Here is a 26447-nt window from a genome sequence, read left to right as displayed (position 1 = left end):
TTCCTTCTCAGACACCGCACCTGGGCTTACAAAAGACGGGCCAGATGGGCTCGGAGCCGTTGCTGTTCAGCTGGAATAGGCACAGGGGCCCCGTTTTCCAAGGCCGCTCCACTCCGGGTGATCCACTTGCCGATGGTCTGTTTGTGGTGTGATTATGGTCGCTGCGTCTGTGACTCCGAGATTACCGGCCCCAGGGGCAGCTGCGAATAGGTAATGCACGGTTCTGTACTTTTGGAGACGCATAGGCGGCCATTTGACATACTAGCAGGTGGCAATGGTATGTTGTGTCCTTATTTTTCGCTCGCTAAGACGAGAGATATGGGCGACCTGGGAGACATCATCAGAATAGCTCATTGCTTTCAGTTTGGCAGCGAGCTATGGGGTGCATGCCAGATCAATCATCGATCACTGCTTGGAGTCGCGAGCCATGACGCGTAGGCAACTCGTCTGGCCAACGGGGACGAAGGCCATCGCTCCTATGGTGCGGTTGTGCACTTGTGTCGTCTGTGAGTTCGCCGGAGAGACCCTCCATTCGGCTGGCCTTATGGATACCCGTTGGAGGGACGAACTGGTCTGTCTCGGCCAGTGACTCGCTGGTCCGGTTGCCATCATGCCCCATACTGCCACAAAGACGCGACCGTCATTCAATCCGTGATGCAGAAATTATATCCAGAGCTTGTCCAAGGCCGTGCGGATGTGGGTCTCCTCGGCTTTAAAGGCCTCATGGTCGGAGCCGTTGAACATACGGGGGCCGGGACTTCGGTGTGGATGTGATGTTCGAGGCCGGAGGGTACTGCTACGTGTGCCAATGCTGACCCTTGCAAGGAATGGGGCTCGATGGGATGCGTAACCCTTCAGGATTGATAGACTTGGAAACTCAACTCTTCGACCTGTTCGATTCCTGGACTGAGCTCGAAACTGGCAGCCTCGCTGCCGATCAAGCCGGCGTCTTCGTCATTGTGCCCACGCGGCTGGAGAGTGTCTCCGGACGTAATAGCCCCTCGTAGGCAACGCCACCTCAACCGACCTCGTAGGCTAGGTAGACTGACTTACAGATCTTGTGAAGAGCGCATGCCTCTCTTATCAGCGAATGAACCGCACAGTGAGCAGTCACCTGAATTGAGGCAGAAATGCAGAGACGGTGATGCAATTCATGGTGTTGTGAAGATTCACCGGTGGAGTGTGGCTGGGAAGAGAAGCTGTTGGCAAGCCACACCAAAGTCGGGCTGTGCAGCAGCTCAGCCACTATTTCGCGCGCGATCAACCCACCAGCCACTCCGGTCCTGCCACATCATGACATCGCGCCCAGCGTCTGCAGCTGAGTCCAAGCTTCAGTCCTGGCGCCAACAGCTCCCCACCGCACAAGTCGACATTAACAAGGGCAGCTTCCCAGAGGCTCGGCAGGCTCGATGCCCTGTTCTCTGACCCCGTTGCCGGCCCGTCGAGGCCCAACCTCCTCCAGTCATTTCCCTAGTCATGTCGAGTCCGCGCCCACCTCGTGACATGGGCCTCAGTCAAGATGAGCCATCCTATGGATGCCTCTGGGGGTAATCCTGTTCTTGCTGCCGTTGCTGCATCATCTGCAAGTCGTCACTCGTGGGACCGTCTTGGGGGACGCAGCCTTGATTCACGCACACCAGAGTCGTGAGTCGCGTCGACAGCTTCGTCACGACAATTTTCTAATCAACAAGTCTTTACCAGTCTTTCCCTTGCTTGACGCGTCGTCTAACTGCTGTCGCTATCATTTTCTGAGACTTCTCCGTGCCCTTTTGAAATCCGGCATGCCCAGTAGCCATTAAGCTTCACGACCACGAACAATCCCATTGTTACACGACCGCGAAAGGCGCGCACGATGGGCTACATTCCCAATACCCCTGAGGACCGCCTCGAGCGGTCCGACTCCAAGAATCCAAGAACGACCTGCAAAGGCCTCACGGGGGCAGGAAACCTGTGTCGCAACCCGGTCACGCCGGCCAAGGGCAAGACGCTCTCGCCGACCCTCAAGGAAGAGTCGCTCTACTGTCACCACCACAAGGACCAGGCCGCCAGCCGCTCTGCACAATCGAGTCCCGGGCCTAGGTTGTCCGGCAAACCCATTTTGGAACAGCGCACCAGCATCGACACCCTCGCCGATCGCCTCGGTCTCGTAGACGTTGGTTCGAACCCGAACAAAAAGCAAAAACGACCCCAAGGCGGACGCCCCAGCGGCGGGAGACCGCAGCCCACGAGCTCGAGGCCGTCCGCGGCATATACCCGGCCGCCGACGAAGGAGAAGGAGCTGCATTTCTGCTTCTGCTTCAAGATACCCATCGACGAAGTCCAGGAGTCGCAGTCCGCACCCCGGCCTCAGCCGCGACCGGTGCAGAACGGCGGCTCCGCGGCCATGCCCCGTCCCTCGAGCCAGCTGCTGTCCCCCTCGAACGGTGGACCGGGACCGAGCACGTCGAGCCACTCCCGAAAGAGCTCCCAGGTGTCGCCGCAGCCTCTGTCGACCTCCCAGACTGCGCAATACCTCTCCCTTATCCCCCCGACGACCGATCCGCAGACGGCTTCGGCGCTGATGGCCGAGCTGGCGCGACCGTACGGCAGCTCCGAGGAGCCAGGCTACATCTACATGTTTTGGATCACGCCGACGTCCAAGAAAGAGGCGGTGCCGCTGCAGGAGGCAAGGTCGCTCCTTGCGCCGCCTTCACCGGCACGGGGTGCGGGACGCCAGCGCCGGTCGAGCGACGTTGTCTCGGCTTTCAGCAATGCCAATGGCGGCGCGTCAGGAAACAACAAGATGCTCATCAAAATCGGGCGGGCGGCAAACGTGCAGCGCCGCATGCAGCAATGGACGAAGCAGTGTTCGTACGAGATCGAGGTGCTACGGTACTACCCATACATACCGGGCGCGAGCGCCGCCTCGGGGGAGCAGCCGCGGATGACGCCACACGTTCACCGCGTCGAGCGACTGATTCACATTGAGCTATCGGGCATGGGGCTGCACGCCGGGCCCATAACGTGCGATGGGTGCAATCAAGTCCACCGCGAGTGGTTCGAGGTGCAGACGTCCAAGAAGGGCATCGGGGCGGTGGACGAGGTCATTCGAAGGTGGGCTGACTGGGACGAGACGCAGGTGTAGCTTGTGCCACGGAGGTCAAGGATGAGACTGGCAAGAGGCACGAGGTGACGAGTGATTAAAGACATCATTCAGCGTTGTATTTAGACTCGCGCGCATACTTGCATTGCGGACGGCGCAAACGGATGGTGTTTGCATGCAGGTAGTGTCGCAGTGACATTTCTGCAGAACGGAGTACGGATAGACAAGACAGATTTCGGGGATCAACAGGACCCTGCAATTTTCTCAACAAGTGGGAGACGAAACCCATCCGGCTGGTTTGGGTTGGCTCGGATGTACAATGGTGATCGAACCAGCATTTGGCTTTTCCATTCCCTTGCCGTGATGCAATTTTAAATACCGATGGCGCAATTCAGCCATCGGCCTATGCTTCTGGAGCATCGCGGCCGTATCCCGAACTCAGCGGCGCACTATCAGAGCCAATCCTCAAAGGGCGGGAAACACCCCACGGCTTGCTGCGTTTTCATGTGTCATGGCTACGTCTAACTGGCCAGCAAACCCAGCCGGTTGGACCAAGTTATCTAAGCTCTTCACGCAGAGGGTTTGGGGTGTCATCTCTGCCAACGGCCAATGTAGTGTATGGATGCACCCTTCAAGTCTGAACAGGCTGTGGCCATTGCTGCAGCCCATTCCACAGACGATGCAGTGCGGTACGGAGAGTGACCACGGCGCACCGCTTACTCTCCGCTTACCCTGCCATGCCGCATGCAGCATCCTTGGTCCTCTGACGGGCCATCAGGCTAAGGCAAGGCAGACAAGAGACGGGGGGGGCCACGGGGGCCACCGTTGGTGGGCGTCTTGCGTCCCCGGTTTCAAGCCTGAAGTCTCTTCATAGGTCCTCCCCACGCCCCATGCCGCGCACGCTGTGGCAGAGCTCACTCGGCCCGATGGAACGTAAGCAAAGAGGTGCTGTGTAGTGTATGTTTTCAATCAAGCAGATGCAGTGCTGTTTGTCTTGGCCGAGACTTGTCAGAAATGTGGAAGGATTGGGATAATGGACAGACAGTCCGTTCAGAGACATCCGGCTCGCCCGCCCTGCCAAGCTCACGCAGCCGCGCCGAGACAAGTGCCTCATCTCTTGGCCATCTCTTGACCCTCTGCTCTGCCCCTTGGCGCTGGCACAACTGCTCCGGGCGCCACACATTTCGCCGCGTTGGCGGCGAGGTGGTGCCGGGGTACTGCTGACGGGGACGACGTCACTAGCACGAGCAAGCTTTTCTGGTGGCGCATTCTTCCGATGCTTGTCTTTGTCGATCCACTGGGCTTGCATCTCTGGCCTGGGGAAGTCAATTGGCTCTTCAACGACTGCAAGCTGCCCGCGTCTGTCGTAGGATAGGCCCCGTTGCCCGGCGGCTCCTCGACCGGCTCTAATCGTTTCTCGAATGGGTGTGAGAAACGCTCGTCTAGGTAGTGTAGCGTGTAGGGACTCGGGTCGCTAGACGGACGGGACAGCCTACTCTGTTTCTCCAGCATCCAGTGTCGTCGTGTTGACGGCGCATTCGTGGCGCTTTCACGGGGAGGCTTGCCTCTCGTCGAGGCGCACTACTGCAAGATACTCGCTGGGGGTTCTTCTGCCTCGTTGCCGTGGCCGAGTCCAGCGGCGACGCCGCCTTGGCCGCCCTCTCCCATATCCCGCAATGACGTGCTCCGCGACCTCGGCCAGACTGAGACCATTTCACACTTTTCGGTCCCTTGTTTTTTTTTTTTTTTTTTGACCTTTGGCGTCTTGAACGTGGAAAGGCGTAAAATTTCTGACCGAGGCGGATTCGGTTCCCACCCCTTTGGACCCTTCTCCTTGATATCGATCCACGCCACAATGCCACAACCTCCATTGCCTCGTGCGTGACTGGAGGAATCCCGCTGTTGGCGGATCTCGCAATCTCTGGCCGAGGAACGCCGACGTTACTGTACCATGCGTACTAGAGTCGATCCCGGGTAAGACAGAATCTACCTGGCATCCCACCTTCTTTCTGGTGCCTCCCCGCGTACCGGCCTCTTGCTAGCTGTGCGCGGCAGCAGGCGAGCTCCTCCTCCTGCATGTCCTCTGGGTAATCGTTTCCTCCACGGGCCCAGTTACCTAATACTTTTAGCTCGCAAGGAAGCCGCATCCCAAGCGCAGCTCGAGGTCGCAAGTACCTACCGTACGTATCTCTCAAGTCTCCTGCTGCCGGGATTGAGTCGCAACGTGCAACCCGCCCTCGAACCGAATCTGGCTGATCTTTCCCATCTTCTGCCTCTGCTCCTCCTCATAAACTCGCACGCCCCACGTGCTCGCGCTCTCTCTCCAACACTGGTGCCAGAGAATCTGTTCTGAACTTTCTGTCTCATCTCTCGTCCTGCTCTCCATCCCTTCTTCTTCTTATCTCTTCTTTCCCTTCGTCTGTGATCCGTCCGCCGTATCGTCGTCATAGCATTGCATCATTGCATTATTGCATCATCTCATCGCGCGCATCGACCGCTGGACGACCGTTGAAAAAGTCCACTCCGGCGCATCACCAATCCACCGAGGTTCCCAGACGCACACGCCGCATCGTCGCAACCCCAATTGGCGCCATGGAGGACCTGCGTCAGCCCGAGACCACTCCGAGCGACAAGGGCGCTGCCGAGCTCGCCTTTGCCCACGCAGATGCCGAGACGGGAGGCCTGTCCGGCCTCAGCGCCTGGTTCGGCGGCCGCAAGACCAAGGTCGGCCCCCGGATAGCACCTCGCATTGAGGGTGTGGGAGAGCACTCCGACAGCGAAGACAGCGCCGACGCGATCTTGGGGAAGCAGCTCGCGGAGGAAGACGGACATGCCATCAAGTATAGGACGTGCAGTTGGCAAAAGGTAGGATCGCAATGAGTGCCTCATGCGCCGACACACATGCTAACAGCGAGACGCAGACTGCCGGCCTGCTCTTCTCTGAGTACATTTGCCTGGTGAGTGTTCCTGCACTTTCGGTCGCATCTGGCTCTCTTTGCTGACCATTTAGGCCATCATGAGTTTCCCGTGGTCATACAGCATCCTCGGGCTCGTGCCTGGACTGATCCTCACCGCCGTTATCGCTCTCATTGTCCTCTACACGTATGTGGTCCCTTTTCCCCAACAATGACAAGCGCTTATTCTGACATCAATACGCAGTTCTCTGGTTCTATGGCAGTTTTGCTTGAGGCACCCTGAGGTTAGAGACGTTTGCGACATTGGTCAGATGCTCTTCTGGGGCAAGAAATGGGCATGGTATGCCACTGCTGTCATGTTCATTTTGAACAACACTGTGAGTCTCTATGTCCTAATTCAACCAACTAGATTGCTAACTTTCTGCAGTTCATCCAGGTCCGCCGTCCGACTCTGTTGAGCGAATGCCATGCTGATAACTTTGTAGGCTCTCCACGTCCTGGTCGGTGCCAAGTACCTTAACACGATGACCGAGTCCGACCCCGTCGTCTGCCGAACTGTCGTCTTCTCCATCGTCGTCACCATCATCTGCTGGGTCTCCTCGTTGCCCCGCACTTTCGACGCGCTCTCGAAAGCCGGCACGGCCTCGGCGGCCTTCACCTTCATCTCGGTGCTTCTGGCTGCCATTTTCGCCGGTGTCCAGTTGCATCCTGCCGGCTACGACCCTCGATCCTCGTACGTCGACAAGAATGGCGTCACTCAGGTCGGCGGCAACCCGATTGTCACGGCCCTCCCGCTGGCGTCAACCACATTTGTGTCCGGCATGAACGCCTTTTTGAACATTAGCTATACGTTCATCGGTCAAATTACGCTGCCTAGTTTCATTGCCGAGATGAAGGACCCTCGGTAAGCAGCAAACCTCGTCTGGCGACGCATGGATGTGCTAACTGTTGCAGCGACTTTCCCAAGGCTCTTTGGGCTGTTACGATTGGCGAAATTATCGTTTTCAGCATCGTTGGTGCCGTTGTCTACGCCTATGTTGGCAACCAGTACATGACAGCTCCTGCTTTTGGCTCCCTCGAGGAGGTCTACAAGAAGGTGGCATTCTCCTTCATGATCCCGACTCTCATCTTCCTTGGTGTCTTGTACGCCAGTGTCTCGGCTCGCTTTCTCTTCTTCCGCTTCTTCAAGGGAACGAAGCACCTGCACGAGCACACCATCATTGGCTGGGGCTCGTGGGCAACCATTCTCCGTGAGTACACAGTAATTCTTGCTAAAGATTTCTTAACTAATACGTAAACAGTGGCGCTTTGGCTTTTGGCCTTCTTGATTGCCGAGTTGATTCCCTTCTTCTCTTCTCGTAAGTCTGCTGCTCCGTTCTCTTGAAACTTGCTAACAAGCCTCAGTCCTCTCCCTCATGTCGTCTCTGTTCGATTCCTTCTTCGGCTTCATCTTCTGGGGAGTAGCCTACTTCCGCATGAGAAGTGCCGACAACCGCGCTGGGGTTCCGAAGCAGAACAAGTTTGTTGACTGGGCGTCCATGGGTCTCAACGTCATCATCATTCTCACTGGTGTTCTTTTCCTCACTGCTGGAACCTATGCCAGTGTTGAGGGCATCATTGAAGAATTCCGAGCGGGTACAGTTGGCAAGCCTTTCGGTTGTGCTTCTAATGGGCTTTGAAATGCTTAAGAAAGATAATGCTGCTATAATGCTACTGCGTAATGGCACGTCGTAACTATGCTGGGTAATGGGGAGGGATGGAAGCAACGATACCACTAGTGTTTTGGGGTGCTTGAGCTACGAATACATATACGATGCAAGTGCTTTGACTATGTGATGCGTTCAACAGACTTTACGGCAGAGGAGATGATGCTATTCTCAGCTAACGTAGATATCTGCCGTGGACCCACGACCAACTCCCGACAAGGCTTGGCCATTCATTACACTAGAGACGAAAGTCTCGCCGATTAACTCGACCGCGCCATCTCGTAGGGAATTTCGAGGACGGAAACTGTACGGCACTTTTGCCCCTGGAAGCACCACGATCATGTCTCCTTCTCGACTGGCGTCCGCCACCAGGCCCAGGGTCCCGTCTTCGGCGACAAACAGTCTTCGACCGTGACAGCTCACATGCAACCTCTCCAATGCTTCAGGGTCTAAACCTTCAGCTAATCTGCTTGTCCCTCTTTTCCCCCCTTCGAATCCCGCCGAGAGTCTTTGAACTAGGGCATGTCGAGCGCACTCGAACTCGCCGTCCGAGTCAGTCATGACTGTCTGAATGAATGCCGACAGAATCTGTGTCTCGGTTTCTTTAGGTTCCAATGACTTTGCCGCGTCTTCGGCTAAACCCCTCCAGCCGCAGAACACAATGTTTTCCCATTCTGATAGAGTTATATCACAGGGTTGTCCGAGATACTTGATAATGCCGACGCGAATTGCACTGGTCTTGAGCATTGGTTTCGAGTGCGCATCGGCGGCAGGTAGAACCAGAAAAGCCTGATTTTCGACGTGCCCGCCGGCATTGAAACCGGTCAAAGGGAGGTGAGCCAGGATTGTTCGCTCCCGGTTGACGCGCCAGTCGGGGACCCAGCTTGGTAGAGTGTCTGTCTCTGGCCGGCCTTGCATGGCGGAGAGAAAGTCAAGGCCGAGGTTTTTCAGTAGTAGCATCGCGTAGTGCGTGTAGACGGTCTCGAGGGAGTGGGCATAGTTCGTTAGACGGTGCGGTGTGTTTTCATCCTCGTCTCCGCCCACAACTTGATTGTCGGAAGGGTCATCCACTGCCGACTCTGACGCCAGGCCCCTTCTAGACGCATCGTCTTTGACACCCAAACTCCTCGCTCGTAGCCAAGTTGGTCCACATGCGCTCCCAGACGTTCGATACCTCTCAATCTGCTCTTTGCCCATCATGCTCGGATACATCGACAGGAACGCAAACACCCGATCCCTGTCATCTCTACACGAGCATGCCGTCGCCATGCAAACGGCCTTGACAAACTGCTCCGTCGTAATCATGTTCATCCAGTGCTTATGCTGAAGCCGCCGAATGGGCGACAATACCGGGACGTCCAATCCGAGGCGGCTGGCGCAAAGCGCAAAGTTCGACCACGGCACCGATCTGTCCGCGCATAAAACAGTCGCGTAGCGCGCTTTGGCGACTTCTTGGATCACCCAGATGCGGGTGAACCAGGGGTGTCGGAAGAGGTGCTCTACTGCGGTCCTCATCTGTGGAGATGTGTTTTGGAAACGGCAACGAGCGACAAAGTCCATCGCCTGCGCGTATCGTTCATCGGCAGAGTGTGGGGCGGAGAGGCAGATGACGACTTGGAAGGCAGCGCGGTAGATTTGCGGCATGATTCGCACCTGGGCGCTTCGTTCAGCAAGGTCCGTCTGGTTTATGCATAGGGCGTCAATCCAGAGGTGTCGGGAGTCAGAGGGGTGTCGTAGGCTTCGGAGAACGGCGGCGCAGGTGCTCGGTATCGCGAGGGTGGTGCTTTGTGGCTGGGCGAGGGTCGGCTGGTTGAGGATCTGGATGTGTGAGATGAGCGTGTCGTCGCCCCAAGTGTAGGATACCGCCTCATACGGTGGAGTATCGCTTTGGGAGGAGGTTGTGATGCGACAGCGGATAGGGTGCGAGGTCAGGCCTGGTTCGAGGACTATGAGGCGGATCTCGTCCCATTTTAGTGGCGTGTACTGGTATTCGACATCTTCAACACACTCGATGCCGCTGCGAGTTGAGGCAAGCTCAGAAACCAAGCCTGCCCCAGCGGATGTGCTATCAAGTATCTTGCGAACCATTGTGTTCAAACCAAATAGTTGTCGTGGCGGTGGCTGATTACGATGATGAACCAGCGATTTAGAGGAGTATCAGGCAGATGTCAGACTTGGGACCAAGAGTGATGAGACCTCAAGGAGCGGAGTAAGCTGCTGACACTGCCACCACCGCTGAGCCACGTCAGGCTGGCCTGCAGGTCACATGCAGCTGTCCCGGTCGATTACTCCTCACATCATCGCTGTGACACTCTCTTGCGGTGTACTGGAAGGTTAGTCATGCTTGATGTATTGGTGGGGGGTGATGTTGTGATACTGATTGTGAACTTTAGGAATATTTGCTGATCTCGCAAAGAGTGGTGAACGATTAATCCGCAGAACTCTCTGTAAGTCTTCTCTGAACAGTTCAATATTCTTGGTACGATGCGCGTCAAATTCACCAAAAGTGACCCAAACATACGTAATCAATGTAGAGACGCAGCAGCCAAATCATGGTTACACTGCACTAAATTGGGACGATCATTGGGAGGTTTGCATACTTCCCCGATACTCTCTCCTTTCTTCCCCGTAAGATCGGAGGTCTGATCATCCTCTACCAAGGAGTCGCCTATCTCATGACATGATGCACGATGATTTACGTGGCTTGCCATTGCCATGTTTTGGCACATGTCGTTCCAGCGCGCAACATACAGAATGCGCATGGGGCCCAAAGCATTCCGGTCCCATATCGATCACTCTCGCTTTTCTGTTCGCCCATCCTTCGCCGTAGTTGGCCGTCGCGTGATAGATGCAGTATACCCGACTTCTGTTGTGTGGGTTCGGCAGGAAGCTCGCGTGCCCTGGCCCGTATGGACCACCACACCGTTCATGGCTGACGAGCAGTGGTGTTGATCTCTTTGCCCAGGACGTTGGGCTGAGGGGATCCTGTCCCACAAGAGGCAACAAACCGAGTTTGTAGTCGCTTGTCCAGCTCCCGTCGGCGGAGTACACGATGCCGCTGAATACGCCGGGGATGTTCACCCACGTCGGCCCCTCGTTTACCCCGCGACGGCCCCCATCCGGACGTTCCCACGGCAGCTCGGCCCGGGAGATGCAGACCAGCGTCTCCGTGATTGCCTCTTCTGGTACGCGGAGTTTAATCAGGAACAAGTCCTGCTGTGTATCAGACGTGTCGCCGATGGGCCACCCAGACCAGCAGCAGTACAGATCATGCCCGTTGGGGCTAAACACGGTCGCGTCGATAGACCAGTGGTCTGGCATGCCCTTAAGCGGACCGAGGAACTCCCATGCGCTGGCATCCATCGGGTCCTGCGACGACGACCGGAGCACTGTTGTCCGGTGGCCCGGGTTCCCGACGCCGGGCGGCGCGCCGCAAGTATAGATGTACCACCAGCCTTTGAGGTAGTGCAGCTCCGGCGCCCAGATGTTAACGGACCAGGGGCTGCCCGGCGCGGGTTGCCAAACCACACTCTTATGGCACTGGTGGAAGTTCTCAAGCGTGTGGGAGGCCCAGATCTCGATGCGGTTGTCGAGGGTGAATGTGAAGTAGAACTTGCCGTTGCCGGCCACGATCCAGGGATCTGGCGTGTCGACGTCGCAGATAGTTCGGTTGGACATCGTGCTTTGGATTGCTGGAAGCTTGGCCAAGAGTCTTTAAGGTGTCTCGGGCACGCAATCTCTCCCAGGTCAATCAACAGCAGTGTTTTCTTTCGTCCACGGAGGGCTTTGATAAGTGTGTTGGACATGTCCAGGTAAAGAGAAATGCTGCGCCGCTTTGGCCACGGGAACGTCACCGGCGTTTCAGCCAAAGTCATCTGATGTTTCGCGGCTGGAGTTGGAGATCTGCAGGGACGAAGCTGGGCATCCTGGTCGTTGCGTCATCTCTCCGCACAGTCTGCCCCGCGTCTATGAACCCCGAACTCTGCCTGGAGCTCGGATGGTTGAGTCTTCGACAGAGTTCACCATTATACCCGGGTTGGGATAGTACATAAACTGTGAAAGCAGCAGCTGCGATTCCGACTCACTCAGAAAATCATGTTGGAATGTCCAGAAAAAATGCAAAAGTCATCGACAACCTCCTGTTGGTTAGGAAGCGACGCCAAAAAACTGACGAAAAGATCATGACTCGTCGTCACATGTAGATAGGTCCCTTTGCTCTTGGAGGCTACGTGTTGAGGTGACATTTAGCCTCTGGTACTCTCTTCCGAAATGAACTTGCCTCAATCTACATTATGGAATCTGTACAAAACCTTTCCCCGACTAAGACAGAAGCCCTTGTGGCAATTTCATGGTTGAGAGTCCCAGGTGCTGCTGCGAGCCATGAATATCATTCTCCATGAAGCTTCCTGCTGAAGCCTTTTTTCCACCCCTGAAGCGTGGTATCGTTACCTTGAACGCAAGGGCTGGTGCAAAGAACCCTAGCCAAATAATGTCTTCCTGGCTGATGCCCAAAGCATGGGCTACATTTTCCGCAGATAAGATTCCAGACGATCTGACTGTCTCGAAAACGGCTTCCGACTCAAACATGACATCCATGGTGATCTCGTACGGACCCGCATTCTTGGAGCGGAGGACGCGCGAGATGTCAGAAAGTGTTTTTGGCTGACGGTTAAGAGCGCTCTGATCGTCTACTTCCTTTTTTGGATAGAATGACTGTCCTGGTGTGGCGGTTCGAGTTTTTGGACTCGGAATATTTGATCTCCTCTGTTGAGCTATCAGGTTGTCTAGCCTTTTGCCCTTTTCCAATGACGGAGACGTAAGAATGGATGAGACGCTCTCCTTTTCCAGTTGGAAAAGAAGGTGAGAGTCTTTCTTCACCTGGTTCCAAGTCCATGAGGTGATATACGGAGAATTGAGCACAAGGCCCTGTCTCAATTTCCAACTTCCCGGAAAGTCCAAACACAAGATTGCCCGAGGTTGCCTTTTGACCTGGATAGGGCCCATGCTGTCAAGATTGTCAGCCACGGCGATGTGCTTCACTTAGCGAGTAATACTAACGATCATGGCGATCCTAGCTGTGGACACAACACCCGTTGCGAGTTGCTGGGTTGACGCAACAGCTTCCGCAATGAGGAACACTTCACCTGGCCCAGTGGGCGTGCTCTGTCCCTTGCCGTAAACGTGGAAGTCAATGTCCCAGTCTCCGGGCACATTTAGACGCTGCTGCTTGACATATGCTTTGACCGAGACGAGGAAACTGTCGAGTTGTTGAACAAGAATGTCTATGCTATGAGTGTCCGTTCATAAATCCCATTGCATTTTCTTGAACATAGGGCAGAGTATCGACTTACGATCTCTCATACTGCCCATGGCAATAGACCTGTAACCCAGAACCCGTGCAGCTTCTAGCTTGAGCTGATACGGTTGGCCGTAAGAGGCTGAAGAAACAATCTTGCTCCCCAGACGCGGACTGTCCGTTTGTCTTCAAGCTGTTTGTAATTGGCCTCGTTTAGATGCAAAGCGCCTCCCGGACCTCGCAAAATATCGGGCCGCGTGTTCTCATAAAGCGAATGGGCAGCAACCGACAGAGGTGTGCAGCGTGAACCAGGGGCGATTGCTCGTACATCGAAAGTCCCATCTACATAGACAGTTGCGACCGCTCCATGCGACTTTGGAGAGAAACAGTGCCCGCCACACTCCATAATCTTACCCATGTGCAAAAAACCTCCCTGGCACGAGTCGAGCTGTTCCGGGCTGAGGGCTGGATGCTGCAATTTTAGCTGGTACATTGATAAGGCAACGTAAGGTGCAGGGTCGTATGCTCGCCCTCCGATGATGACATTGAAGTCAGGTGTGGCCTCCATAGCGTCAACAAAGGGCTCTGGTCCCATTTGCGCGACTACTCGAGGAGATTTGTGACGTCCTTCTCCGTCAAGACTGGGACGCACGCTCCGCATCCCGTAATACAACCTGCCTTCAGACGATCGAGAATAACAGACTTATCAATACCCGAGAAGAGCGACACGGTCTTGAAAGAGTAATGCCTACCGGGGTAAGAGAAAGCTGCTAAGAAGCGAAGTAAAACTTACCTGTTTGTCTCTTCTGCTGAAATCTCTTCAATAATCTCCTCCATCAACCTTACATGTTCATTGGAGCCGTCACCCCCAGCAGAGCTAAAGATCAACGGCACTTGAAAGGTGTGAACCAACTTCAATAGCTTGGTAAGGTCCTTGACATATGACGAGCGTGGGCCAGTCGTGGTCCCAAGAGCCAGCTTTTCGGGGCCACTGTCTGTCGAACCTGCGTCGAGGATGATAGCAGTCGGAACATTGCTTGGTGCGAGTTGTGCCAGCTCCAGTTCCACAAGGCTCTCGTCGAAACCATAGCCCATACAGCCGACTGGAGCCACAATGTGGCAAAGGGGGGTTGAGTCCATGTTGCGTTGTGAGCTCCAGAGATGATCGTGTTTGTTGTAAGTTTCGAGTGTCTGATAAAAATTGGTGTCAAAGTGGAATGTAGTGTCGCTGGTCTGGCTTTAGAAGGAAAGGTAGCTATCGAGGTCGGGTAAAAGGATTGTTTATCCTTGCGGTAACGAGTGCTCTGTATCAACTTCAGGAATGAGCCAGATATAGCAGAAGTCGTTAGTGTAAGGCGGTAAAATCCACCACCATCCTTCAAGTAGTCCTGAGACCGATATTTTATCTAGTCTCCGAGTGTACCGCTGGAGAATGGTTCGATTTGATGGCGCCCAGAGAAACTGTGCACTCTGTCTTACCGGTTTACCTGATGTAGTAGTCCTTTCGATGCTGTTGAACGACGGTGTTCGGGTCGCCATGGAATAAGTAGGTGGCTTAGATGATTGCCCCGTATCCGTGTCCGTAGGTATGCCAACTGAACTTCCAATCAGAGTGACAACGTCAGTCGGTAGGATCATCAAGCGCGACCGTTACGATAGGGCTCGAGACTGACGATTGGGGTCCGTACCCGTCCCCTTTCCGTAGGTGCTTACTTCCATTAGGGGGACATATTACAGTGAGGGAACGGGCATTAAGCTGCGCCGCGCAATCCCACCGCGCATCTTTCAAGAGTACTTATTTTTCTGACACGGACGATGATTGCCAAGACGTCTGGTGTTTTTCAACCGCAGTACAGCAGCAGCCAGAAAGCAAACTCACTTGATGTTTGCACACTGTCGAAAATCTTTCACAAAAAATGTCGTAACCGAATTCTAGGCACCTCCATTATTCCGTAGGTTAGTTTGTCCTCGCTTATCCGTGCTGCGCCTCGACATCCTTTCAACAAGACTCTCATATCTGGTATTGTGTCACCGTTGCAGTTGACACACTAGCAGCAGGCATGCATGTATTGAAGCACGTAGGATTTGCGCAGCAATGAGAAACGGGAGCCTTAAGAAGGTTATGATCTCTCCAGTTTGTAAACACGCAAGTTCGAATTCAGATAGAAATCAGTGTTGTATCGTTTGTGCAATCTATCCGACAAGGTACGAACTGCCGAAGCATAAAAGGGCATTTCATTTTACGTGCATCGAGCTATTCCCGATTCTGTCACCCCAGATCAATGTCTTTTGCCCAGTCTTCACTTAAGCGATGGGCCCCTTTCACGATAAGACTAGCCTTACCGACGGGGATTTGATCGTGACCGATAATATCGAGCTTGCAGAACACAGCAGCATTTCCAAATTAGGCACCACAACCGGACGGATACCAAATTTGGGGCCATCGGAAATCAGAACAACGCGAGACGAATCGACGAAGCTTCTCATGACATCAACACGCAGCGAGTCTATCAGCCATGACGTGGAGGAGGAGAAGCTGCCACTAGGCCATGCCATCCGGCAGTATCCCAAAATCGTGGCGTACTGTCTGTCTCTCACCATCGTTATCATTGGCTGGGCTACATCTCGGTCATTGTTGGCGCCATCGTCGCCGTCAAACCGTTTCAGAGGGACTATGGCGAGGTGTATGAGGGCAAACTAATCATTCCATCACTTTGGGTCTCTTTGTGGTGCGCTTCTATTCCCTTGAGCATGGCCATCGGTTCTGTCTTTGCCGGATAGTACCAAGACCGTGTCGGTCGCAAATGGAGTCTGCGGACGGGCGCAATCATCTGCACTATTGGTGTCGTCGGCATCTTCTTCTCGTACCTCCCGACAAACCTGAACGCGATGCGAGCTATGTTTTTCGTCGGCAAGACCGTTCAGGGTATTTCCATCGGCATCCTCAAGGTTACCGCCATGACCTACATATCTGAGACGGCGCCAACTGCTCTGCGCGGCTCAGCAATGGGGCAAGTACCGACGGGTAACCTCGTTGGCCAGCTTCTTGGCTCAATCGTTGTATACGTCGTCAACGACGTGCCGACTAAGGCTGCTTACCTTGCCTCCTTCGGCTCTCAGTGGATCCTCGCGGTCACACCTTTCATCCTCTCCCTCATCATCCCAGAAAGCCCGGCATACCTGGAAGAGCGCGGCGAGTCGGACAGAGCGGCTGAGGCCTCACGAAAACTGTATGCGCCTCGCGTCGATGCGTTGAAGGTCCTAGAGAGAGTTCACGCTAGCATCGCCGAGGAGAAGGAGATGACTGCTGGAGCCAACTACGTCACTTGCTTCGAAGGCACTAACCGCCGGAGAACAATGATCGTCGTCATGGCCAATCTCTTGCCAGCCTTGTTCGGTCTTGACCTCATCTCCAAGTCAAGTTATTTCTTGCAGACCATTGGCATGAAGTCCAGCACCAGTCTCATGATTCTCATCGGTGGCATTGTGGCTGGTACTTTTGCCAACGGTCTTGGCCTCTGGATTCTGTCCCGCGTTGGCCGAAGAAAGGTGACCCTGGTTTCTTTGTCTATCTCAACCATTCTATGGGTCGTTGTTGGTATTTCGGGCATCTGGCAAGGCCCAGCAGTCGCATACATCACGGCAGGAGGATGCATCCTCATCATTGTCGTCTGTGGCATGAGTGTGTGGCCAGCATCGTACGCCATCATGGGTGAGACGGGTTCCTTGAGATTGCGAGCGAAGACACAAGGAATTGGTGGTATAGCACAGCAAGGTTCATCAGTAGTGATGAACTTCGTGCTTCCCTACGCCTACAACCCTGACGCTGGTCAGCTAGGTGCCAAGACAGGTTTCATATATGTCCTCTTGTGTGCCCTAGGAGTAGCGCTCTGCTGGTTTTTTTTTGCCTGAGATGAAGGGGAGAAGTGTGATGGAGATTGACCACATGTTCAACCTCAGATTACCCGCTCGAGGGTTCGAAAGATGGAGAGAGGATACTGACTCGAAATGAGATAATTATTTGCTGCTTGGATATCATGATTAAAATTGACGCTGTATTCTGGGACTTGGAATTGAAACTTACACTGCAATATGACATCATACGAGGCTTTCTTACTAGATCTTGTCGAATTCTTGATATTGGACTAGATGACTTACGCGACGTGATGGAAGTTCTCTTTATCGATGAGTTTGATTCCTTTGTGACGATGTCAAATATTGGGCGTGCCCTGGAGTCTGTTCATTAGAACCAGAAAGTCGCCCAACGTATTGCACACGGACGAATCACAGATATGAGAGACTATTGTCTTAACGCACTTTCGGTGTTGGTGTTCTTTATCTTTATCGGATCTATATGGAAGACTCCAGGTAGGGATGTGTTTTTGATGTAACGAGAAGCCTCCAAGACCTCGGGGGTCCATACTCACAAGATACATGAAGCAACGCAGACGCGAGGATAACCGAATAGACTATGTAAAATTTCCTTAGATACTGTTCGCAGACCTCATTAGGTGGTGTAGACGCCTCTTCGGTGATGAGATGATTCCTATAAGGCTGCTTTATGTCCAGTCACTTTGGGTGAACAGACTCAAGGTGTACTGTACAAGCAGTCGGCAGTTTAGGCATATCACTCTACCCGGGGTACATGAAAGACCCAGGATAATATACAAAAGTACTCGAATGAACGCCCGACGCTAGTGAGAGGGGCAATACTGCGGTACCTAGTCAGCTACAAAGTCGTCAAATTACCCACTAGGAAGGTCCGCAATATTAGGCTCGGAAGTAACACCTGACCAATCCTAACGTTCAAGGCTGATGATTGCCCGATTGCCTTCCCCACCAAGGCAATCGACAGCTGACGGGTCATCGCATTATCGCAAAAGTACGTCGCAGAAATCCCATCGACAAACCTCGGCCCACGCTGGCAGGAGGTTACGAGGCGTGCAAAAACAACAAGAGAAATAGTATAACTATCTTTCATAGCCAGTCTCAAGTCGCGAAAACTTGGCACTCCAAGCTCCATTCAAAGGAGAGACAGTGAAAAAATATATAAGCGACGCGTAGATCTCTGACCATAGGAATTCTCCTTTTTGTTCGACATTTCCATTGTCAGATCTTGGCACTACACGCAGCCCCCAACACAGCCACGTCAACACTGCATATGGTCGACATGCTGTTATGTGTACTCAGTGCCATAAAGCTGCATCCCCCCCTCGCACCCAATTACAACTCATTTTAGAGCAATTCAGATCCAGCTTTTATAAGACCTTGCCTTGACTGGTATCAGGGTCATACGACAAGATCATGTCAAAAACCACGGAGTCGATTGATGAGACTCTTCCGTCATACGACGAGTCTTTGCTACCTGGTGAGGATGTCTTTCAACCAACGACGCTCGTCCTCGCAGGCCAGGCAATTCACGCCCTGACGCCAGACTCCCCGTCGCTGTACCGCCTCAGCTTGGGCATCGCCAACCTTTCAAAGATCACCACGGAGGTAGAACTGTCGCGCGTCGAACCCAACAGGGACGGCTCGGGGCGCGAACGCCATATTTATGACCTGAAGCACTTGCGCTCGGTACCGGGCGGCCACGAAAAACTACCGGCCGACGCACCGCGGTATTTCATCCAACGCGCGAGCAAGCGTCTCCCAGACCCCGCAGCCCTAGGGATCAAAAAGAGCAGCTGGTTCATCCCAGGAAAGGCGGCGCACGCGACCGCCGTGCCCATTGATATTTCTGGCATAACCAACGGGTACGGCATTCCCAAGTTCTATAAGGATGGCGTCGCAATCTTCGCCACCAACGGACGCGAATGGACTGATGCGCAAGGGAACGCTGTGGCTGTCATGCATGACGACAAAACGGACAAGCGACGACACAGCTTGATTGTAACAGCAGCCCTGCCGCGCGGCCAATTTGACATGCTCGTAGCCCTGTGGTGCTGTCATGTATGGGAGTTTAGCGTTGTCAATGCCCCAAAAGTGTACGAAGGGATCGAAGGAGGTAATTATCTAGATTCGGGACTGGCCCTTATCCCTCCTGATATTAGTATGGCAGCTGACTTCTGGCGCAAACATCAGTGGCAAGGAAGATAAGGCAGGCGAAAGAGTTCGGGTTCATAGGGGCCTGGGGACCTGGTACGTCACCATTGTGCGGGTTGCTTCCTCTCGAATAGTTACGTTGCGATGATTATTGGCTAACTACCCTTTCTGGCAGGCGGTGGAGGAGCATCTGGAGCGTATTAATTCCGTAAATTCTGAGACAGTCATACTTTGATGTCCCGCAAACTATAATCGCCGGCTTGCAGAAAACTTCTGCGGCCCGTAAATACCAAGACCGGCAAAAAGGGAATTGTCGTGGTAGGTAGTGGGAGGGGCCACTAAAACCCATTGCAGGGACTCACTGCATCAGCCATGAGAAAGAATTTCCTACGATTACTAACCGGCCACAACTATTGGACGAGGTTGTTCAAATGTAACTGTCAGGTAGACACCACCAAGTGAGCATTATACGTGTCAGTAGCAATCATTATATAGGGGAAGTTGTTGTGTATCAGTGCGATCCACTACCTATGGCGAAGCCTGAGCACAAAATTACTCAATCCCTTGAGCACCTTGATTGTTTGTCTATCCCTTTTCTTCTTTGTTTCTGATCTCGGTAGAGCAGGATACATCAGTTGAAATGAACATTGCACCGGAACCATCACATGTTGGCAATCGTTCCTTCCTTTTGCTTCTACTATATTTTTACACATATAGACAAGTCCCATTTCAACTCGCCCCGGACTCCGTGATCAAAATTGAATCCACCTAGACATACAATACAATGCTCTACATATATACCCCAGTAACGGACGGAGATATAGATGAAGGACACTTTCCAAAGCTTGAATAAGCTCCATTGAAAGTGGCCCCATGAGTAAAACGCAGAGAGAATTGACAATAAGTTCAAACGTAGTCAGGGTATCAGGTTTCGCGCCCTATTTTCCCGCAATTATAAAGTCTTGAGGCTAAATCGTACAGAGATTCTAGTCACCGGCCTTGTCCTCGGTTCAGCGTCTTGGTCGTCATGGAGTACGATGGTCCGTTATTAATGCAATCGCCGAGCTCGTGCCCTCTAATATAAAAAGGTCTCCACTCCCTAAAATAACGAATTACTGCAAGCAGTTTCTTGTCGTATATCTCGTAGGTTAATTCTGTTGGCACAGTGCTTTATGAGAAGCTGTGACTACAGTACTCCGTCATCGCCATACTGCGATAGAACTACAGCGGAAACACGCCTAATGCTTCGGTCTCCAACATTACCTCTTGTTCCCAATTGAACAGTATCAGTACAGAAGCAGCCGCGAATTCCGCCTTCAGATTCTTCAGCGCTAGTTGATACGCAGGGTTCCAGGAGAAAGCTAATCTCTTTCCGCAAGAACTCGCGTTTTTGGAATGATGAACTAGTCCGGACACTCACAGGGCTTCGGCACTTCCTGCACGTGGTTTACGTGTCTAGAACAGTTCTTACTGTGTATCATATCGCGGATGAGTTTCCGTCTTTTCGCGCTGTGGAGACGCGCCGACTCGACCACAGCGTTTCACAAAAGTGGCTTTGTTACCTTACTGGGTATTCGATTTAGACAGAAAGCATACTGTTTCAAACTATTCGAAAATTGAGCCAAGGTGTTGAAGATTGTGCACAAAAGCCATGTGAGTAGTTTGAAATCTGCCTAAATACGAGCACATCGCATTTGTTCGTCCTTTCCTTCTTGTCTGCCAGAAGGGCGCAACCATTTCGAAATGGCACAAAGAAAAACTCTGGCCGTAGCAGTCACCGCATGCTGTGTGTCTTGTGCGTCTTCGGGTCAGCAGCCGATTTCATGGCGCGCGGTTCCACATCAACCACTTGGCAGACTGGGCAGAGTCTCGGTTCTCCAACGAGAACCTGAAGAGCTCAGCCTTGGCCTCATGGCGCTCCACAGTCCAAGAATATTCCGGCTAAATCCTTCAGCAGATGTGATTCGACAATTGCCAGCCTTGCCACTCAATGGACGTTTCTGTATGGTTCCTACAGCGTCTCGCGACTCCAGTGTAGCCGGGGTTGTTTCTTGGATGCTTCCATGGCACCTCTTGGACCGGCTTGGGCCTGCAAATTAGACTGCATCTATCAGCTAATCCGGATCACTTGGTTCCAATGGGTAAAATTGCTTGCCTCTCCGGATCCAAAACCCAGAGCGACCACCATGTGACTATCAACCGGCCCCCAAGAAACAGGAGACGGTAAAGTCACCCGATAATCCGGGGTTCAGAGGTTGGACCATGTTTTCCCCAGATATAAGAACTGGGGATCTCCACAGTCGAGTCTTAGAGCGGAGTGTTAGTCTTCAGAGCTCGCGAGTCCATGAGTCGCGGTCGTTTTGCTCCACAACGTCGCCGAAGATACCATCTTTACTCTCATAGTATTTCAATATCTCTCACTTTTGACCGTCATGGTGTTTTCGAAGCTCAAAGGGTCGAAGCCCAACCAAGAGGCGACTGCCCATGCCCAGGAGGAGGCTCCTAAGTTTGAGCATGTTACCTGGTACCAGGACCCCGGTCTGCGGAAGCTTTATTGGCATGCCTTTATTCTTTGCATTGGCTCAGCCAGTACTGGTTACGATGGCATGTTCTTCAACTCGGTGCAAAACTTTGACTCGTGGAAGGATTATTTCGATCACCCCGCCAATCACCTTTTGGGTCTTCTCGCTGCGCTCTACCAGATTGGCAGTCTGGGCTCGATTCCCATTGTGTAAGCGCTTCAACACACTATAATGAATCGGTAAAAGTGCTTATTTGGTCCTATACAGTCCCTACTTCACCGACCATTTTGGTCGACGACTCCCCATCGTCATCGGCGGTGTGATCACTATTGCCGGTGCTTTGCTTCAGGGTTGTTGCCAGAACATGGGCGGTTAGTTCTTCATCACAATAGCTTGAGATGGGTATAACTAACCTAGCGATAGGCTTCATGGGTGGTCGCGTGCTGTTAGGCTTCGGCAACTCATTCTCTCAGATGGCTTCGCCCATGCTACTTACCGAGATTTGTCATCCGCAGCATCGCGCTAGACTTACCACTGTGAGTATTATGCTACGTTAGACAGAGAAATCCCCCATTTCAGACGAATCCTCTTCCAAATCCACCATATCTTCCAGCCAAAATCGGGTGAAAATATGATGTCAACAACAAAAACGCCACAGCCTGGATAACCAGGATGGTGTCAAAAGACTAAAGGCTGATGTCGCACAGGTTTATAATTGTCTTTGGAACGTAGGATCACTCAGTAAGTACGGACATCTGACTGATGTCGAATCCTTATCTGGCTACTGTACTGATGACTTTTGAAGCTGTTGCGTGGGTTTGCTTTGGCACCGACTTCATGAACAATCAGTGGTCCTGGCGTATCCCTGCAATCCTCCAGGCTCTTCCTTCAGTCGTTCAGATCGTCGGAATCTACTGTGAGTCTCTTTGTATAGGCTTTAGACTCTCAGTGTACTGATTTACCTGGCGCTAGGGGTACCTGAGTCGCCAAGATACTTGATCGCGAACGACAGGCTTGACGAGGCACTGACCATTCTTGCTAAGTACCATGCTAATGGAGACGCCGAGAATCCTACCGTCAAGTTTGAGTACCGCGAAATCAGAGACACGATCAGGATGGAGCGGGTAGCGAAGGAACATAGTAGCTACCTCGACTTCTTCCGCAGCCCTGGCAACCGCTACAGGCTGATGATCTTGATTTCTTTGGGTATCTTCTCTCAGTGGTCAGGCAACGCCATCATCTCAAACTACACCAACATCTTGTACGATAATGCTGGAATCACAAACTCGACGGCTAAGCTGGGTGTGAGTTCTATACTCCTCGAGGTCGTCTTTTTTCTTCGTTTCTTATCATGCTGACAAACCTTGCTCTCCCAACAGCTCTCTGCTGGTTCCTCAATGGTATCACTCATTGTTTCGATCACGTTTGCCCTTATGGTTGACAAGTTCGGCCGCCGTCCGATCTTCCTTACATCCACCGGAGGAATGTTCGGTACCTTCATCTTTTGGACTTTGACCTGCGCGCTCTACGAAGAGTACGGGTCTCCGGGCGCAAACCATGCGATGATCTTCTTCATCTGGGTCTTCAACGTCGCCTACGCCATTGCGTGGTCCGGTCTGCTGATTGGATATGCTGTGGAAATCCTCCCATACCAGTTGCGAGCCAAGGGTCTGATGATTCTTAACATTGCTATCCAGTCGGCGCTTACCCTGAACAACTACGCCAATCCCGTGGCCCTCAAATTCTTCGAGGGAGAGACGTGGAAGCTGTACCTCATCTACACGGTAACCCACCCAGTCCTGAAACTATGTTCTATGGGCCTTGCAGCTAATAAAGCGATACAGTGTTGGATCTTCTTGGAGCTTTGCTTCGTCTTCTTTAAATATGTCGAGACGAAAGGCCCTACCTTGGAAGAGCTTGTCAAAGTCATCGACGGTCCGGATGCCAACGTTGCTCAGCTTGATATCCAACAGATCGAGAAGGAGGACCAGATGAACGCTAGCCGCGACAGCGAGACTGCCGAGGGTGTAAACACCGTGGACCACTCTGTCGAAAACAATGGAACTCAGCGGACTTGAGACACATACAAAGACTAGTAAGTAGTCGCAGGTATGGCGGCATGGGAGAAATAGGAAGATGGGGTGTTCAATTTCGCATCTGTATCAGCCATTGCCAAGATGCTTTAAGCAGTGGACATAAGGACCTTGAATTGTGATCTAATCTACTTTTAATATCAAGCCATCCGTTTCCACTTGATTTTCGGACTCCCTGAAGGTTACTACAGCTATTGGTCTGTTGCTATCCTATGTGTCTTCCGAAGTGTGATTTCAATGTGACATAACGTTGTAAAACAGTGAATTATGTCCAGCTCCTTAAGTCAAGCGCAACATTTCTATGCTCAAAAGCTGAATGAAGACGCTAGTTACTGAAGCCAAGTTCTGTGACTCTTTAGTCTTTCAAAAGGGTTGCTGAATATTCAAGGCCTGGCTCCAAGTAGAGGATTCACACAATATCTGGCAAATTCGATTTCCTACGCTATCTTTGTATGCAGTTTCGACGTATCGCTGTCTTTCGTCAACCTTACATAGGAATACAAGCAACTGCGTGTAGAATCACAATAAAAAGTAGCGACCAGGCGACGACACCCATCCTGCCTTAGATGTCCGCCGCCTATTCTCCTTCAACTAGTCATACAATCATACTTGTGCTGTGGACTCCTCCGTCTCAACGCTAATACAAGTCTCGACTGTGATAAACCCGCTCATCTTGGACAGCTCGCCACTAACATGGGCCATGTTGAATGAGTCATCCTCAAAGAAGTCGTGGGGAAGATGAAACGACGGGTCAAATTCCTCCATGATTTTGATAGCTTCCTCCACAACATCGTATTCAAAGTTATAGATAAACATTTCTTTTTGTGTTTCTGCCAACATGTTAGATCAGGACGTCTCGCAGTGGTGGCTTAGATGCAACATACTGGGAATATCCTCCTTGGGCATGAATTCTAAGAGCTCTTTCTCGACGAGGTGAGAATCATTCTTTGCAACGTTGCTAAGCAACTGGATTATACTGGTACGGCTTTTGCGGATTTTCTCGTAGACGTCAAGCAGTTTTTCGACGTCTGAGGCATCTGCAGCCCCAGCCATCACGACACCCAACGCAAGACCATCTTCAAGACCCATAGCACCGCCTTGGCCTTGATCTAAGTAGGATGTCAGGGAAAACGCCCACACTTCAGCAGATGTATGACTTACGAGGCAATACTGGATGGGCTGCATCACCGGCTAAGACCATCTTGCCCTTGTGCCATGTTGGCACAGGGGCGCGGTACAACAATGGCCACCGCTTGATGTCAGTCGCCTTCCTGCAGTGGTTGTCAGATAAATATAGTGCCATTTTGGTTCTGTTGTGAACATACTTGATCACTGCCAGCAAGCTAGGATGGAAGCCAGAGAACTTTTCAATAAGCTGTGCTTTATCGAAATCCGCCTCAAAATCTAGCATAGCCACATTAGCGAGACTGGACATGTCAACTAGCGGCAAAGAACGAACCTTCACGGGTAGCTGACATCATGTCCTCATCAAAAGATATGCCGATGAAGTTGTGAATTTTGTTGCTGTTTCGTCAGCTGCATGTCCTTTCTAGCCTGGTTCTCCGATACATACTTGCGGCACGGGTATGATATGAGATTTCGGTTGGTCTTGTCATCAGGAAACAGACGGACTAGTCCATCTACATTCTCATTCCAAAACTTGGTCTCAGGGTCTTCCTCGAGGACTTCGGCAGGAATTAGGAACCGATAACAAGAGTTGTAGTGATTGGGTGGTAATGGGGGATTCGTGCGGCCGAGAACCGTCTCGCATGCGATGGAGTGGATGCCATCCGCGCCCACGACCAGGTCGGCTCGAACCTCCTCGCCATCTTGTAGGTGTATGGCCGGCAGGTCGGGACTCTGTAGCATATCAGTACAACAAGAAAACTCACGAAAAACAAAGCGACAGTAACTTTTCCACACTCACATATCTAACAACCGACGAGTTCGCAAGGATGGTGACGGGAACGCCCGGGCCTGCGGAGTCGGTCGCCATCTTCCTGAGGATATCATGCAGATCCACGCGGTGGGCGTACCACAGATCGGCGTCAAAGAGCTCTCCGCTGTCGGCATGGGACTCGGTCGCCGTAATCTCCATCGTCGCGGGATCATGGAGGTGAATGGGTCCGGCCTTGACGAAGCCCAGTGCCTCGGGGTCGAGACCCCAGCGGGTGAGGAATCTTGTCGTGTTCGGGGTGAGGTTGATGGCGGCGCCTGTCTCGTTGTTCATCGAGGATCTTTCGTAAATCCGCACTTGATGGCCCGCGCGGCGAAGAGAGATACCGGCCGAGAGGCCGGCGATGCCAGCTCCAACGATGACTACGTCGAGCATGGCGCTAGTCGGTTTGCGGGATAGGGAAAGGGAAAAAAGCAAGTGCTGCCCTGGGTATCACAGATGCGATGTTGAAGGTCTGCGAGCTAACGCGCCCGGGAGTGAAGGAGCCAAGAGAGAAAACGTTCTGCTGCGGTGTCCTCAGCAGGAGAACCAACACGGGGAATGGCGCCGTTGCATTTGCCTGCATCTGACAAGGATACGGTAGGGTTACGACCAGTCTCCCCGCCAAAAGGACCAGATCTGCGGCGCAACCCGCTCTTTGATGGGGACGGGCCTAGGATCGGGACCCGACGGCCAGCATTGCACATAGCTATTGGACGGTGACCGAAATCCAGGAGTATCTGCCATCTGCCTGAGGATATGGCCAAGGGTGTAAGCATGGACAGTACGAAATTGAAGAGAAACAAAGACAGGGAATTGATCATTTGCCGTGCAAGACATGATTTCCTCACTTGG

General features: G+C 52.7%; 13 protein-coding genes across 13 annotated transcripts; 6 read left to right on the top strand and 7 right to left on the bottom strand.

Moving 5' to 3' along the window:
- Positions 1 to 1852: 1852 nt before the first annotated feature.
- Positions 1853 to 3124, top strand: ColSpa_06406 (meiotically up-regulated gene 113 protein; the record flags this gene model as incomplete). Its single annotated transcript, XM_049272618.1, has 1 exon — positions 1853 to 3124. The coding sequence occupies one exon, from the start codon at positions 1853 to 1855 to the stop codon at positions 3122 to 3124; it is 1272 nt and encodes a 423-aa protein (XP_049128575.1).
- Positions 3125 to 5273: 2149 nt separating this feature from the next.
- Positions 5274 to 5468, bottom strand: ColSpa_06405 (uncharacterized protein; the record flags this gene model as incomplete). Its single annotated transcript, XM_049272617.1, has 1 exon — positions 5274 to 5468. The coding sequence occupies one exon, from the start codon at positions 5466 to 5468 to the stop codon at positions 5274 to 5276; it is 195 nt and encodes a 64-aa protein (XP_049128574.1).
- Positions 5469 to 5674: 206 nt separating this feature from the next.
- ColSpa_06404 (N amino acid transport system protein) lies at positions 5675 to 7676 on the top strand (the record flags this gene model as incomplete). Its single annotated transcript, XM_049272616.1, has 7 exons — positions 5675 to 5947; positions 6004 to 6039; positions 6093 to 6184; positions 6242 to 6374; positions 6483 to 6901; positions 6952 to 7247; positions 7402 to 7676. 7 exons carry the CDS (start codon positions 5675 to 5677, stop codon positions 7674 to 7676), a joined length of 1524 nt encoding a protein of 507 aa, XP_049128573.1.
- A 484-nt stretch (positions 7677 to 8160) lies between these two features.
- ColSpa_06403 (heterokaryon incompatibility protein 6, OR allele) lies at positions 8161 to 9791 on the bottom strand (the record flags this gene model as incomplete). Its single annotated transcript, XM_049272615.1, has 2 exons — positions 8161 to 8218; positions 8239 to 9791. 2 exons carry the CDS (start codon positions 9789 to 9791, stop codon positions 8161 to 8163), a joined length of 1611 nt encoding a protein of 536 aa, XP_049128572.1.
- Positions 9792 to 10629: 838 nt separating this feature from the next.
- ColSpa_06402 (extracellular exo-alpha-(1->5)-L-arabinofuranosidase) lies at positions 10630 to 11381 on the bottom strand (the record flags this gene model as incomplete). The annotated part of the gene is made up of 2 exons (XM_049272614.1): positions 10630 to 10688; positions 10712 to 11381. The coding sequence occupies 2 exons, from the start codon at positions 11379 to 11381 to the stop codon at positions 10630 to 10632; spliced, it is 729 nt and encodes a 242-aa protein (XP_049128571.1).
- A 1362-nt stretch (positions 11382 to 12743) lies between these two features.
- ColSpa_06401 (uncharacterized protein) lies at positions 12744 to 13073 on the bottom strand (the record flags this gene model as incomplete). The annotated part of the gene is made up of 2 exons (XM_049272613.1): positions 12744 to 12985; positions 13055 to 13073. 2 exons carry the CDS (start codon positions 13071 to 13073, stop codon positions 12744 to 12746), a joined length of 261 nt encoding a protein of 86 aa, XP_049128570.1.
- A 529-nt stretch (positions 13074 to 13602) lies between these two features.
- On the bottom strand, positions 13603 to 14139 carry ColSpa_06400 (uncharacterized protein; the record flags this gene model as incomplete). The annotated part of the gene is made up of 2 exons (XM_049272612.1): positions 13603 to 13747; positions 13793 to 14139. The coding sequence occupies 2 exons, from the start codon at positions 14137 to 14139 to the stop codon at positions 13603 to 13605; spliced, it is 492 nt and encodes a 163-aa protein (XP_049128569.1).
- A 1749-nt stretch (positions 14140 to 15888) lies between these two features.
- On the top strand, positions 15889 to 16911 carry ColSpa_06399 (MFS transporter fmqE; the record flags this gene model as incomplete). Its single annotated transcript, XM_049272611.1, has 1 exon — positions 15889 to 16911. One exon carries the CDS (start codon positions 15889 to 15891, stop codon positions 16909 to 16911), a length of 1023 nt encoding a protein of 340 aa, XP_049128568.1.
- A 1392-nt stretch (positions 16912 to 18303) lies between these two features.
- Positions 18304 to 19095, top strand: ColSpa_06398 (uncharacterized protein; the record flags this gene model as incomplete). The annotated part of the gene is made up of 1 exon (XM_049272610.1): positions 18304 to 19095. One exon carries the CDS (start codon positions 18304 to 18306, stop codon positions 19093 to 19095), a length of 792 nt encoding a protein of 263 aa, XP_049128567.1.
- Positions 19096 to 21473: 2378 nt separating this feature from the next.
- Positions 21474 to 21939, top strand: ColSpa_06397 (high-affinity glucose transporter; the record flags this gene model as incomplete). The annotated part of the gene is made up of 2 exons (XM_049272609.1): positions 21474 to 21772; positions 21831 to 21939. The coding sequence occupies 2 exons, from the start codon at positions 21474 to 21476 to the stop codon at positions 21937 to 21939; spliced, it is 408 nt and encodes a 135-aa protein (XP_049128566.1).
- A 416-nt stretch (positions 21940 to 22355) lies between these two features.
- ColSpa_06396 (lactose permease) lies at positions 22356 to 23641 on the top strand (the record flags this gene model as incomplete). Its single annotated transcript, XM_049272608.1, has 4 exons — positions 22356 to 22479; positions 22536 to 22867; positions 22943 to 23347; positions 23408 to 23641. The coding sequence occupies 4 exons, from the start codon at positions 22356 to 22358 to the stop codon at positions 23639 to 23641; spliced, it is 1095 nt and encodes a 364-aa protein (XP_049128565.1).
- A 618-nt stretch (positions 23642 to 24259) lies between these two features.
- On the bottom strand, positions 24260 to 24959 carry ColSpa_06395 (6-hydroxynicotinate 3-monooxygenase; the record flags this gene model as incomplete). Its single annotated transcript, XM_049272607.1, has 3 exons — positions 24260 to 24486; positions 24541 to 24765; positions 24818 to 24959. 3 exons carry the CDS (start codon positions 24957 to 24959, stop codon positions 24260 to 24262), a joined length of 594 nt encoding a protein of 197 aa, XP_049128564.1.
- Positions 24960 to 25144: 185 nt separating this feature from the next.
- On the bottom strand, positions 25145 to 25988 carry ColSpa_06394 (FAD-dependent monooxygenase OpS4; the record flags this gene model as incomplete). Its single annotated transcript, XM_049272606.1, has 2 exons — positions 25145 to 25516; positions 25584 to 25988. 2 exons carry the CDS (start codon positions 25986 to 25988, stop codon positions 25145 to 25147), a joined length of 777 nt encoding a protein of 258 aa, XP_049128563.1.
- Between the last annotated feature and the right edge of the window lie 459 nt (positions 25989 to 26447).

Source organism: Colletotrichum spaethianum, assembly GCF_022836535.1.
Source record: "Colletotrichum spaethianum MAFF 239500 DNA, contig15, whole genome shotgun sequence".
Lineage (NCBI taxonomy): Eukaryota > Fungi > Ascomycota > Sordariomycetes > Glomerellales > Glomerellaceae > Colletotrichum > Colletotrichum spaethianum.
This window is presented reverse-complemented; position numbering and strand designations above follow the sequence as displayed.